General features: G+C 41.3%; 1 protein-coding gene across 19 annotated transcripts in view; it reads left to right on the top strand.

The window, feature by feature from the left end:
- Positions 1-15,206, top strand: part of WNK2 (WNK lysine deficient protein kinase 2) — a 206,437-nt gene that overhangs the window by 93,771 nt on the left and 97,460 nt on the right. For all 19 annotated transcript variants that reach the window (XM_033926235.1, XM_033926236.1, XM_033926238.1 and 16 more), the window contains 3 exons: positions 6,074-6,231; positions 9,375-9,463; positions 9,705-9,924. In XM_033926235.1, coding sequence (XP_033782126.1) covers positions 6,074-6,231; positions 9,375-9,463; positions 9,705-9,924 — 467 coding nt within the window. The remainder of the gene's footprint in view (positions 1-6,073; positions 6,232-9,374; positions 9,464-9,704; positions 9,925-15,206) is intronic.

The raw sequence follows: 15,206 nt of genomic DNA, 5'->3' as shown, positions 1-15,206 counted from the left end.
GTCCTGCTGCTTCCTCTTGGCGGTCCCGGCCCTTCTGCGAGCCCTGCGTCTGCGCTGCTTCGTCTTCCGGCGGTCCCGCCCTTTCTCTGACATCAGAGACCGTGTATAATGCGCGTGTTATATGCGTGAAAATACGGTAATATCAAAACTCGCATTTATAAAATATAAAGTCATCTCGCTGTTTAGCAAAGTTACTATTTACCTGTAGATGGTGTTATCCAGGGACAGCACAGATGGGTGACATTATCCACAGAGCCCGGTATGGACAGTGCTAAAGTGTACTGTCACTAAGCTTTTAGTGAAGCTTCGAAACTTCCCCCTCTGTACACGCGCGAGGGCCTTCCCTCCCAATGCTGACCCATGAGGTCGTCAGTTCTATGACCAAGTGAAGAAGCCAGCTAGGGGAGGTGGATAGGCTGTGAGATTTCTAGCCATTTCAATTGGAACAAGGATTTACTAACGCTTATCTAAGCTAAGTACTTTCAACATCTATATAAAAGAGAGTAAAATATAAGTACGGTTAGTTTACAGGGAGATTGTTGAAACCTGTGATAGCTCGCATTAGGCAGTTGTGACTTAGACTACACTTCTCCCTCCGTATCCACGGTGGTTAGGGGCAGAGCCGGCCCGTGAATATAAAAAAAAAAAACCCACAAATAATATTTGGGCCGGTTCTGCCCCTAACCCCCGCTTCACCCTGGCTATTTTAAGCCCTGTAAGCCCCCCCTTAAGCCTTACTTGGTGGTCTAGCGGGTTTTCGGGCAGGAGCGATTTTCCCACGCTCCTGCCCCATGCAGATCGCTCACAGGAAATGTCTGCCTTGAGCTCCCGTCGTCTCTCAAGACTACGACGGGAGCTCAAGGCAGCCATTTCCTGTAAGCGATCTGCATGGGGCAGGAGCGTGGGAAGATTGCTCCTGTCCAAAAACCCGCTAGACCACCAGGTAAGACTTAAAGGGGGGGGGGGGGGGCTCACAGGGCTTAAAATAGCCCGAAAAATGAAAATGATTATTTTGGTAGAAAATAGCAAATAATCGAAACCGTAGATATGGAAACCACGTATACGGAGGGGGAAGTGTAGTTCTAAAAAGCAAACTGCCGCGAGCACTTGAGGTTTCTTTATCCCGTTTAATTTCAATTTTAACTTGAAAGTATTTCCAGTTGACTATGAATGATAGCACGAGTGGTTTGAAGAAAAAATGATAAATTAATTTGAGTAATTTATAAGAAGATTAAAGAAGAAACAGATGAGTGGAAAAATTTAGCTTGAAAAGAAAATATTTCTCTTCCTCATCATTTTTGTGATAAAGGTAATTTGTCATTGACATAGCGCGAGTCTGTGAGAATATCTGCCTGCATATTGTCGCAGATGGGACTCCCTAGCTTAAGAGAAAGGGATGTAGGGAGAGTTGGCCTCTAAAGAATAAGGGGTTCAGTACCACGGAATGAACGTGGATGTACCACATGATATGAGTATGTCTAGAATAATGGAAGCAGAAGGAAATTGGTGAACGAGTAACTGGTACAAAAATATGCTCAATAAGAGTAAATGGCAAATACTGTAATCCAGCAAAACCGCCACTGCGAACATAGGAGAACAAGATGTTATGAAGAGTCAGATAGAATGTCTAGTTGGGTTCTGGAATATGCAATATTTAAGGATGGAAACGAAGTGTGTGTGTATTAGCGTGCATTAAAATAAGGAAGTAGTTGGAATAGAACTCTTGGTTTCTGCTTTCAAGGCAATGTTCATTCTCCTGTCTGTTTCTCTTTTTAAAAAAAATTTTTTTACATTAAACATATCAAGTATAAACTTGTACCGAAAGCAGGATCTAAACATAAAAAAAAGAAAAAGAATTATAATATACTGAAAAGAACAAATTATTAGCTTAGTTCCCAGCTCAAGACCTCCTTTGATTAAATCCAAAATGTATTTAACGAACTGAAGGAAAATTTAAATAAAACATAGGCTAGATTAAGCTGAACACAGGGAAAATCACATTTTCTCACATTAGGGCTTTAGCTCTTATTCATTTCTTTTTCCATACATGACAAAGAGAGAAACGTAGACAGTTGGAAGGGTTCAAAAAAGACAAAACTTTTGTGAAGAATAATGCACAACGCATTTGCATGGGTGACGCAAATAGAAAGTCGCCCCAAGGGCTAAAACTCCAGGTTTTAACAACAGACCTGTTTCTCTTTTTTGTTATTTTTATAAATATAGATTTATATTTATAAAAACAAAAAAGTATAAAACTAGAATACAAAAATGTACAAGCAGAAGGATTGATGACGATCTAGCAGATCTTCATAAAACTTTGTTGAAGAATGCTGCACTATTCCAAAGAGCCTTAAAAAAAACCCCTGCTTTAAGTGTATGCTTAGAGAATATAAGTATTGCACAATAAATAAAGTTTGTCTGGTTGATATGCAGTGTAATTCAAATTAATGTATGCCGAGCTTTGCCACTTTTTATAAACACACTCAAAATATTTCAAAGTAGCCTAGATATGCAGTACATGGATTTATTCGTTTTTGGAACTTGAGAGGTCAGCATTTGGTCAGCCTTGTGACTGGTTGCCAAGGTATAAGCAGGGATCTCAAAACCCCTCCTTGAGGGCCGCAATCCAGTTGGGTTTTCAGGATTTCCCCAATGAATATGCATTGAAAGCAATGCATGCACATAGATCTCATGCAGATTCATTGGGGAAATCCTGAAAACCCGACTGGATTGCGGCCCTCAAGGAGGGACTTCGAGACCCCTGGTATAGAGTGACATTGAATGTTGCATCCTTTTCTCTTACTATTAATAATAACTTTATTTTTATATACCGCCATACCACAAACAGTTCTAAGCGGTTTACAAGGGAAGAGGCTGTATACAGACAGCGACATTACAGAGAACTTTCGAAATTACATTGGCATGCTAAGTTTAGTCAAGGTTATCTGGAAGTATTTTAGAGGTACATCAGGTTGAAGTACATCCATGTAGTTTAAAAACTTTTTTAAAAGATTAAAAATGTGTATTGAAATTCAATAAATAATTTCAAAGTATGCCAGACCTCTTGAAATAGTAAATTCAGCTGAAGGTTCTGTCTTTTCAACTGAAATCACAACTTTCTTTAGAACTGCTATACCAAGACTACTGAACACCACAATCTGAGTGCTTCCTATGTGTTTGAGTTTCTAACTGGCGGATACAGATGACTCGTCTGAAGACCTTCCGTCTTTGTTTCTTCTTCTTGTAGAAGCTGTAACCTTAACCTTTAAAATCGATCAAAGAAGAACGGACTCCCTGCTGGAGATCTGCAGTACTTGTACTCTTCCTGGAAAATAAAATGTCTTATGCTTAACCCTTTCAGGACCATAAGGATCGTAGGCCAATTTTTGTGGTTTTGACGACATTTTTATGGTAAAAAGGGCTTGCAGATGCCAAAAAATTGATTTTTTTTGTGAAATATCATTATTTTTATTTAAAAAAATCACACTTCTGGCTTATGGACAGTGTGGCAAGTGAATCTTCTCGTCAATCTAGCAACGACGCTAATGAATGAATGTTGGAACCAGTTTGTTTACATAAAGGCAGTATCATATGGAATCCGTACATATCAAATTTAGAACTGTAGGCTATCCCAATCAAAATTTATAGGATTTTAAAGTTATGGGACAAATATGTCCCTTGGTCCTGAAAGGGTTAACTAGGAACCTTTCTTACTTTAAACTTGCTAAAATCTTCAATGGTGCATCATCTTCAGGGCTCCTCCACTCTCAGCATTCCCTTCCTCAAATTGTGTTTTCCAAAGAGATTCCCCCCCCCTTTATGAAGCTGCATTAGTGGGGGGTTTTATCACCGTCCACGGCGGCAAAAGCTCTGACGCTCGCAGAATTCCTATGAGCTTTGGAACTTTTACCGCTGCGGCCAGTGATAAAAAAAGTCCTAACACGGATTCATAAAAGGGGGGGGGTTTATTCTTAAATAGAGCCAACTTTGGCCACTTACATAAGAACATAAGCAGTGCCTCCGCCGGGTCAGACCATAGGTCCATCCTGCCCGGCAGTCCGCTCCCGCGGCGGCCCAAACAGGTTACGACCTGTCTGAATCACCAGAAGGGGCCCCCTTGCCACCTTGGTTTCCCATTGAAGTCCTATCTTCCCATCGGAGTCCTAACCCTCCGGTCTTGCACATGCACGACCTGGTTGGGTTTCTATACTTATTTCCTGGTTAGCTTTCTATACTTGTATTACATCCCAGCTCCTCCCTCAGTATCCCACGATCCCTTTATCCCTCAGGAATCCGTCCAATCCCTGTTTGAATCCCTGTACCGTACTCTGCCCGATCACTTCCTCCGGTAGCGCATTCCAGGTGTCCACAACCCTTTGGGTGAAAAAAAAATTCCTTGCATTTGTTTTGAACCTATCTCCCTTCAGTTTCTCCGAATGCCCCCTCGTACTTGTTGTCCCCTTCAGTCTGAAGAATCTGTCCCTATCCACCCTCTCTATGCCCCTCATGATCTTGAAGGTCTCTATCATATCTCCCCTGAGCCTCCTTTTTTCCAGAGAGAAATACTTTAAATACCGTTCCCTTCAATAAAGAGAACACTTTTAGTGCCGGCTGCAGCTGTAACAGCCTGGATGCTCATAGGAATTCCATGAGCATCGGAGCGGTTACCGCAGCTAAAAGCCCTGGCGCAGCTTTGTAAAGCAGGGGGGTCAATTCTTTTCTTAAAATATTCTTGTTATCTGGTCTATTCTCCTCACCAAACTCTTTTTAAATTAGCAGTTTTCCTGATTACAGAATGTTACTGCCAAATTCACCCAAAATACCTATTTAAAAGAAGAATCATTAGGGCTCCTTTTACTAAGGTGCGCTAGCGTTTTTAGCGCACGCACAAAAATTACCGTGCGGTACGCTCCGAACCTCAAGCTCCCTCCCACTTTTCCGTAAACACCTAAAAACCTGGCTATTCTCAAAACTGTAACACTTCCCCCCCCTCTTAGACCTATCCCACCCATCCACACCCTCCTACACCTAATCCTTAAACCCTCCACTGGAATTCCTTTCGCATCCTAATTTCCTGTAAACCGTACCGAGCTCTGCGTCTACGGAGATGGTGCAGTATATAAACCTAAGGTTTAGTTTAGTTTAGAATAAATTAGACGCCTGAATATCAGTTTACCATGTACAGCTTATCTTTAATGAATAAGTTTCTTTTAGTTCTGTTTAATATACATCATGGATCATAATTGTGGACTTGAGAGATTATACAAAAAAAAATTTTTTCTATGTAAATTTATGAGGTCTATTTCTTTGTTCATTTGATGTAATCACTTTCTGTACAAGATTTATCTTGAATTGTAAATTTGAAATTCATAAATAAATAATAATAATAAAAAAAAAAAAGAATAACGTCAGCTCAATGCTGGCGTTGAGGTCTAGTGTGAGTGGCAATTTAGCGCATGCTATTCTGCGCGTTAAGGCCTTAACGCATCTTTAACATAGTAACATAGTAGATGACGGCAGATAAAGACCCACATGGTCCATCCAGTCTGCCCAACCTGATTCAATTTAAATTAAAAAAATTTTTTTTTCTTAGCTATTTCTGGGCAAGAATCCAAAACTCTACCCAGTACTGTGCTTGGGTTCCTACTGCCGAAATCTCCGTTAAAACCTTTGTAAAAGGAGCCTTTTTTTTATAGGTGGCTGAAATAAAGCATCCATTCACTCCCATCGGGCATAAGTGTTACTAAAAACATATTCTGGATGTTAATTTATCAACTAGCATGTAGTAATGAGGAGCCAAAGAGGTCATTCATTAAAGCCAATCTGATAGTTGCATAGCCTTAAATGATCTTCCCCAGTCTATTTCACTAGAGAACATGGCAGCTTATATATGTTGGAATTCAAATGAATTAACTTAATAAAAGGAAAATAGCTCATTTTGTTCATTTACTAAGTACATATCCTCTTCTCGGCAATCCATGCTGCCCTTTTAAGGGCTCTAAAGTTGTTACTTCAATTGAGTCCTTGTTTTTTGTTAGCATAAGGTTTTCCTTTTTCTGTTGTGTAAATCCAGGTACTCCAGAATTCATGGCCCCAGAAATGTATGAAGAGCATTACGATGAGTCTGTGGATGTGTATGCTTTTGGAATGTGCATGTTGGAAATGGCTACCTCAGAGTATCCCTACTCAGAATGCCAGAATGCTGCTCAAATTTATCGAAAAGTTACAAGTGTAAGTCCTACCTAAGTGGAATGTTGTGCAAGTCCCAAATTGGGTATCCTAGAATTAGGACTGTCTGTATCACAGATTAAGTATGCATTGTATTTGTTGCCTCAGAAATGGGGTTTGAAGAAAAGTAAATCCTGGAGCTTGTTTGTTTGTTAAAATTTGGTACCCTCCAATTTCTGCTAAAATCATCTTTATTGAACTCAGCAGAAACATCAGTGCAGCTTACAAAACATAAAAGCAAGCAACGCGAGTTAAGAAAAGAATGGCAAAATTAGTAGGAAAGACTTAGCCTTACTATTCAAAAAAGAAAACGAAAATTGTTCAAATGATAGGTAAACTTCAATGTGGTCTCCTGAAAAGTCACCACATCTCAACCAGAAATAAAGTTGTTTTATGCTAGATTAAATGCCAAATTAAAAACTGTGTTTTAAACATTAAGAATGACTTGTGGTAGATTACAGTGGAACCTCGGTTTGCGAGTAACCCGAGTGTTTTGCAAAACACTCAGCAAACTTTCGTCTCACAAAATGAGTGTTGGCTCGCTACATGAGCTCTCACTAGGGTGGCCCAGGGGTGGGTGGGTACCTGTCTGTGGGTGCTGCAGCCCTTGCAGCATTGTGGTTTCCTTTCCCCGGGGTCCCCGTGCGGCTCTCCTCCCTCTTCTGCGATGCCTTTGCCATTAACCAGCACCTCCCGGCTTCCGATTCAAGCCGGCCATCCTCCAGGACCTCTGAACTCCCCCGTCAAGCCTGCGTGCTTGTACGTGGTGCGCATTGTTGGTGGAGCGGCGCCGGCTTGAGCTGCAGTTTCTGGCCATTTAAATGAGTAAGAGTTTACAGTAATTGGACATTTGCTCTCCTGAAGTAATATATAGGCCAGACCTGATTATGTTATTACCAAAGATTGATTTAAATTTTTTTTTTTTTTTTTTTAAATTAGTGTTACAAATTAATTTTAATATCTTGCAGCTAGTTTTGCCTTCCATGGTCTCTTAATTATAGATATGGGATGGAACAAGAGTGGGCAAGCAAGCCTACCCCCACCCCAAAGCCTTCAGGGTAGCTTGAGCATGCTGTTTGGTAGGATAAACAGGTCCGTTGGTAGGCCATGGTGTGGATTGCTGACACGATCAAAGTCTGATTGGTAAAAGGCTTATCCAAGCATTGTGGCTTGCTGCTTTACCTTCCCTTCTTTTAGCCATCTGAAAGCATGGGCATTGAAACATGGGGAGCCACGGGTGCCATGGCACCTTCAAGAATCTCCTCACACCCCGCTACCTCTGCTGCTGTTTCAACAGTGGCTGCTCTATTCATCCGTGCAGCTGCCAGCTCTGCCCCCAGAACTGCAAGTGATGTCAGGGGGTGGGGCCAGTAGCCACACGGATGACTAGTAGTCCCACGATGCCTTTCTTTGTTTTACCAACACTGGAGGGGAGGGGGGAGAGACATAAATTGAAGAAAGTCAAGTTGAAAAGGAGAAGAAAAAAGAGAGAGATCTTGGCAACAATTAAGAGGGGGAGAAGAAAAGGAAACCAGTTAACCATAGAGACCGTTTTCTAAATATGTTGGCTCCAGACAACAAATGTAGAAAAAAATGAATTTTAGTTTTCATTTAGGATAAAGTAGTGTTGCAGCTGTGCTAATAAACATTCTAGTGCAATGTGTCTAGTAGTCCTGAACGGTAGGTTTTTGTCCCTGAACCTGCAAGTTGCTGCAGAAGAAAGTCGCTCATCTTTGGGCTCTGCCTCCTTCCCAGAGGACTGCCCCGTGCGCCCTCAGTTTTCACTTCTGCACACAAGTTGAGAAGCTGTCTTTTGCTGTGGTTTAGTTTCGGGGAGGGGGGGTTCGCATCCAAGGTTTGAGGCTTTCGGGCCTAGTGGTTCCCTTGTGGTGGGATCTCTGCCCGACAGAAGACGCAGACTCATGTGGTGGAAGTCTGCTGCTAGCAGGATCAGCCCTCAGGGACACCTGTCTAGCCAGCCTGCTTTAATATTTTTGGAGCTCAGGGTCCGTTCCCCAGTAACTTGCGCATAACCCTAATTTATCAGGCGCTGTTTGGCTGGTGGTAGAACAGAGTACGATTTTGGGTTTCAAAAAGGGGTTGGACAAGTTCCTGAAGGAAAAGGGGATTGAGAGGTATAGTTAGAGGGGTACTATATAGGATAAAATGTCTTAAGCAAAGGATCACTTACAGGGCACGGACCTGGGGGGCCACCGCGGGTGCGGACTGCTGGGCACAATGGACCTATGGTCTGACTCGGCAGAGGCGATGCTTATGTTCTTATGTTCATGCCCAGCTGTTTGGGCGTTATTGGAGCCGGCTGTGTTTCTTCTCCTCCTGTTTCCAAGTCTCAAGTTTATTAAAAATTTGATAAAATACTTATCATAAATTCTAAGCGTTTTACAGTAAAAAATTTAAAAAGGGGTCCAATTAACAAATAGGATAGTGGGGAGAAATACAATTTAAAAGAAAGCGAGAATAATTAAGGATGCATGGCGTGTAGGTTGAGTCTCAGTCCAAGATCGGTCAGACTGGCAGCCAGAAGATCACATTTTGTGTAGAATTTGAGGCAGGGGACACTCCCCCTCCCCCCCCCCCCATAGATAAAAACCATAGCGTTCCATTAGTACACACTTTTGAGCTCTTCTGTAACGGCTTGGTTTCGAATGTGATAAAAGTACTACCCAGAGCATTAATTATTTTTACCTTAGGAGCTGCCTTATTTTTAAGTTTGAAGGACATTTTGTTCGTTCTGTGCAGCAAACAATTCAAAGTAAGCTAAATCTTTTAGTTGAGCTAGTAACAAGCACACCATTTTTTACTCATTGACCATTAACACTCCATGAGTTACATGTGGGGTTTTGTTTTGTGTGTTGGTTGTTGTTTTTGGGGTTTTTTTTAAATACTGTATAGTTTGAGACACTAGGAATGACTGCCAAATCTTACTAGCAAAGAAGGGTGATTTCCAAGATGAATTTCAAGCTGTCAAGATAGCAATTAAATCAACTGATTGAAATACAGTGAAATTTCTATAAATATTGTAAAATAGCAATTTACATGTTCAGGGTGCGTTCTGGTTCATGAATGGTACTTTGACCTGCAATTCACTTCATTATCTTGAACAACATGTTGACTCTCATTTTTAGGGTGTCAAGCCAGCAAGCTTTGAAAAAGTTACTGATCCTGAAATCAAAGAAATCATTGGAGAATGTATCTGCAAAAATGAAGAAGAGAGGTTGGTTTGGGATGGCATGGGGAAAGATCCATTGCCTAGTTAACTGGGATTTTGTTTTGATAAAATGTTACGTCTTTTGGGTATTTGAAGTTAACAATGAAATGAAAATGTTTTCTCTATAAATCATGTAGCTCACACTGACCGACCCAACCCCCCTCCCCTCAAGTTATATAATATTGTATCACGTTGACTTTAAAACTGAAGTAATTCTGAATAGCATTTCTTGTGTATTTTAATTTAGATACAAAATTAAAGACTTGCTAAGCCATGCCTTTTTTGCTGAAGATACTGGGGTAAGAGTGGAACTTGCAGAGGAAGACCATGGTAGGAAATCCTCTATTGCCTTAAGACTTTGGGTAGAAGATCCTAAGAAACTAAAAGGAAAACCCAAAGATAATGGAGCCATTGAGTTTACCTTTGATCTGGAGAAGGAAACTCCTGATGATGTTGCACAAGAAATGGTAAAATAATGTTTAATTGTGACTATTTGCAGTAAAGCGTCTTGATCCAAATTAAGTACTCTGCGTGCTTGACACCAGAGGTACATCTCTAAAGGTGTAAGTACTAGATTTTTCCGAATGCCCTCTCGTTCTTGTAGTTTTCAAAAGTGTGAAGGCACACTTTTGAAAACTACAAGAACGAGAAGGCATTTGGAAAAATTAAGAGGGGACAAATTCAGAACCAAAGCTAGGAAGTTCTTCACCCAGTGGTGGACACCTGGAATGCGCTTCCAGAGGGTGTGATAGGACAGAATACAGTTTTGGGGTTCAAGAAGGGATTAGATAATTTCCTGAAGGAAAAGGGGATAGAGGATTACTATACAAGTCCTGGACCTGATGGGCCACCGCGTGATGGACGGCTGGACGTGATGGACCTCTGGTCTGACCCAGCAGAGGCACTGCTTATGTTCTTATGTTCTAGATGTCTCTCTCAAATAGACACCAACAGAAAGGCAGAAAAGATCATTCGGTTCTCAGAGAGACTGTCAGTTGACCAAATCCAGATAAGCCCATAAATGATAAAAAATCAAACATCGGTTAATCAATATAATTTGTATAATTTAGTGATGGCGTGCCCTCAGTGTGATTAGGCAGCAAAGGGAGCAATACTCCTATGCTTTACATCTGAGACAAGGGCCAACCAGTCCCTGCCCCCACACCATCATCGGGCACTGCCGTAGTGTGTGAAAAATCAAACCGTGAAGGTGCAAAATCAAGCACAAAACTATAACATGAATAAGGTCAATTAACAGTCTGTCAGAGAACCACCCCCAGAGAACTCCCGATCAAATCAACGCCGACTTAGCTGGAAAAAAGCAGATGATGCAGCGGTCTCCCAAAAGCAGGGAGCTCCGCAGGATGCCAGGTCCAACCAGGCTGGTTTCGGGAAACTTGTTAAGTTTCGTTGGCAGGTGTGTTTGGAGTTTTACTTTTTCTCTCAAATAGACAACATGAACAACATTCTATCCAAGTGAGTCCACTTTAGTAGAAATTGAGGGAGACAGTGAACCAAAAGTGACCAAGTTTTTAACAACCTTGCAAAGCCCCCCCTTCCCCCTCCCCCGAGACTTGATGGCTAGTTTTGGTTTCTTTGAAGTTTATCACCGTGAATTGTGTCGGTAGAGCATCCTGAGCTCCTTTGGAACTAGTCATTTTAATGTGTATTATGGTGAATTTAATGATTTTTGGGACGTCGGTATCTACCATGATATCCTCATACTTTACTACCCTACAATTGACACCTACCCCAAATTTTGTCCAACATTTCTCCACAGTCTACACATCTGTAAAACATTCATGCATTTCATGCTACTGACAATACAATTTCACATGCAGATAAACATACTTCACGTTCCAACACAGCTTCTTTTTACTATGTTTGCTTCCATTGTCATCTACAACGCCTGAGTCTGAATGAACAGGAAACCTACCATTATCACATTGTGGGCACTCTTCTGTATGTCTCGTTTCTAATTAATAGAACAGGGACTGCTTTTGTGTAAACTTTTTTTTTTTGTTCAAACATTTTTATTGAAGGAACAAAAGAAAAATACATTCATATTATATATAAAGATATTCCTTACAAATAATTTCTCACATTTAAATTCCAATCCATATAATCTATACAGTATTATCATAATATACTATCATTCCTCCAAACATTTTATATGACAAACCATAATCCCACATTAACACCCTTCTCCCTCTCCATCCCATTTTCCCTTCCCTCCCAGGATGAAAGGTGACAAAAACAGCCAGGTTTTGGAATACAATGAAGGCAACCATAGTTTTAATGCAATTCATTAAGAATTAAACTTCTTGCTCTAGGTCAGGGGTGTCAAAGTCCCTCCTCGAGGGCCTCAATCCAGTCGGGTTTTCAGGATTTCCCCAATGAATATGCATGAGATCTATTAGCATACCATGAAAGCAGTGCATGCAAATAGATGTCATGCATATTCATTAGGGAAATCCTGACAACCCAACTGGATTGTGGCCCTCGAGAAGTGACTTTGACACCCCTGACCTAGGTGAAAGTTTTTGAATATAGGGGTCCCAAGTTTTCATAAAACAAGACAAGTTCATCTGGATAGATTGATTGGTTTGTCTTAATGTTCAACTGGCCTGTTGAAATTATTACTATTACTATTGTTACTATTATTTCTATAGCGCTATCAGACATATGCAACGCTGTACAGAGTTGCAAAGGAGATGGTCCCTGCTCAAGGGAGCTTACAGTCTAAACAGACAAACAGGATACCATGGATATAGTTAGGGGGAATGGTTAATCTGCCAGCTAGGGCAGTGGAGAGTAGGGGTATGGATTGAAGGCTACATCAAAAAGGTGGGTTTTCAGTCTGTTTTTTTAAACAGAAGGGGCATGGCAGACAAACTCGGGTGGTTTATTCCAGGCTTAAAAGGACAGCTAGATAAAAGGAACAAAGTCTGGAATTGGGCATTGGAGAAGAAGGGAGCAGAGATCTGTGGGAGGTTTATAAGGAAAGAGGAGAGATATTGAGGGGCAACAGAATGAACACATTTGTAGGTCAGCAATAGGAATTTGAACTGTATGCGAAGGCAGAGAGGAAGCCAGTGAAGTGATTTAAGGGGAGGGGTGGCATGAGGGTAGTGAGGTTGGAGTCGTGCATCAGTGTTTGCATAGATTGTAGTGGGGAGAGGTGGCACATGGTTTCCTTTTTCTGTTCTCAAATCTAGTCCTTGGGACACACTTAGCCAGCCAGTTAAGTTTTCAGGAAGCCAGCAATGAATATTCCCGAGGTAGACTTACCATGCTCCGCCTTCATGGGGTGCAGATTTCTCGTGCGTATTCAGTGCTCTCCTCCCCCTCTCCCCCAAGGTTTACATGTCTGTTCATGATCTTAAATAGAGAATGACATGGTGACAAAATTCATCACCGTTCCCGTCCCCGCGGATAACCGCGGGAAATAATCCCATGTCATTTTCTGGTGCCTATATCAACCTCAGTCCTTCTACACCAGCATTTTTCAAAGCAAAGCTTGTGGGTCAGTGGTTGAGTCCATTCATATTCTGATTCTTCCCTTTCTCTTTAAAGAATGATATGAAGATGGTTTCCCGCGGTTATCCGCGGGGACGGGAACGGTGATGAATTTTGTCACCGTGTCATTCTCTAATCTTAAACTTTTCTAAATTCAATGGTCTTAAAGACTATCCTAAAAAAAATGCCTACACACGTTGCCGTATCCTACAGAGAGATTCTCACGGGTGGGAAAAAGACTTCAAGTGCTCACAGGTTGAACGATTGCAGTCCCTTAAATGTGAGCTATCATTAGTCATCAAAAAACCATCGGTAAACTTATTATTTGACTTACCGTGTTTCCCCAAAAATAAGACACTGTCTTGTATTGAAACATCCTAAAAGCATCCTAAAAACCTGACAAGCTAGGTGTGTCCCAAGGACTGGATTGAGAACCCCCGGTTTATAATGTATTGCATGTGGATGAGTGAAGAGGCTTGCTCTATGGCAGGGGTGGGCAATTCCGGTCCTCGAGAGCCACAGGCAGGTCAGGTTTTCAGGATATCTGCAATAAATATGCAAGGATTGATTTGCATGCACTGCCTCCTTGAGATGTAAATCTATCTTATGCATATTCATTGTGGGGTATCCTGAAAACCTGACCGGCCTGTGGATCTCGAGGACCGGAATTGCCTACTCCTGCAAGTCCATGGCCATGTAAAACTTCAGAGCTCTAGATTATGCATGGATGTCGGACTAAATATAAAAAACCTTTTTTTTTTTTTGTAAATTATGCTACTCAATTACAAAATTCTTCCTGCTGTTTATGGCTCTAGTACCAGTGCTAAGTAGGATTCCATTTATAGACGAGCACTAAAAGTATATTAGATCCAATAAGAAAGGTGGTAATTACAAAAGGTCATAATTATGGCAATATCAGGGTGTTTGCAGTTAATTTAAAATCAAGGTGCACTGAGTTTGCCACTATGTGTGTTAAAAAATACATAAAACTAGCCTGGTGCTTTATTTTCCATTTAATTTGCCACTGAGCATAGGCCATGCTGGTCTTATCTGCCATCTGTTACTATCTAGTCTGCTCAGTAAGGTAGGTAGAGATTACTTCTCCCCCCCCCCCCACCCCCCCGCCCCACACTCCTGCGCCTTTTCAACTCTGAAAGTCATTTTACATTTTGATTTTAGTGGAAATGCTTTTTGTTTTGATTCCATGCTCTGCTATATAGGGTCCTCAGGTTTTATCCCTGAATTTTGTCCCCACCTTTTCAAGCAGGACACATTCCTTGCTACCACCTTGCTTTTTAAGTATAGTGATCATGAAATGAGGCCACAAGGAGGTTTTATAGCTTTCACGATCTTTGGAAAAGGTGGCTCATGAGCTGCCATGAGCTCCTGTAGTCTCTTGAGACTACGACGGAAACTCCCTGCAGCCATTTCCTATGAGCGATCTGCATGGGGCAGGAGCATAGGAATACCGCTTCTGCCCCGAAAGCCCGCTAGACCACCAGATAAGGTCCGAGATGGTTTGTTTGAGTGAGAATTTGTATTTAAAGCATGGGAGGGAGGCGGGGGATTGGTCAGAGCTGGCTGAGAAATTATTTGTGGTTTTTCACACTTCGCGGTCCGGCTATGCACCTAACTCCCGTGGATACGGAGGGAGAAGTATAGTTACTTTGAGGCTTTTCTAAAGGCTATAAATGTTTATCAGTCAATATCCTCTCCCAAGCTTTTTAACTATTTCTTTGAAAAATGCCTGTCATATTGAAGCACTTTCAAAAGGTCTCCATCCATCCTGTTAGTCCTCTATAGCATGTTTACCCTTCAGATTATTGAAAGATTGAGACCTGTCTGCTAATCCAGAGGAAAATGCGAGCTTTTTTGTTACTAGCTTTTGGTCCTCATTGAATCATAGGCTTGGTGGCAGTTTTATTACTCTGTGCGAGGTTTCTGCCAAGAAAAGTAATTTGGGTCTAATGGAAAATGAATGTTTCAATCCAGTTTTTGACTGGGCCTTTGTTCACTATGATCCCACTCATGAAAATCTGATGAGTGACTTTAGATATCAACTGCAAGTGCCCAGTTCAAGTACAATAGCCTAAAATATCTAGTATAGAATGGGTTCTACTCTTGTGAAAATTTTTATATTCACAGAATTTTCCATTCAACCTTTTACTAGTCATTTTCTCTACTACAAAAGGTCAGAAGTTAATGGTTACACTAAATTTAAGCTGTCACC

The sequence above is a fragment of the Geotrypetes seraphini genome, chromosome 17, assembly GCF_902459505.1.
Source record: "Geotrypetes seraphini chromosome 17, aGeoSer1.1, whole genome shotgun sequence".
Lineage (NCBI taxonomy): Eukaryota > Metazoa > Chordata > Amphibia > Gymnophiona > Dermophiidae > Geotrypetes > Geotrypetes seraphini.
The sequence above is the reverse complement of the archived record's forward strand: the minus strand, read 5'-3'. Positions and strand labels throughout refer to the sequence as shown.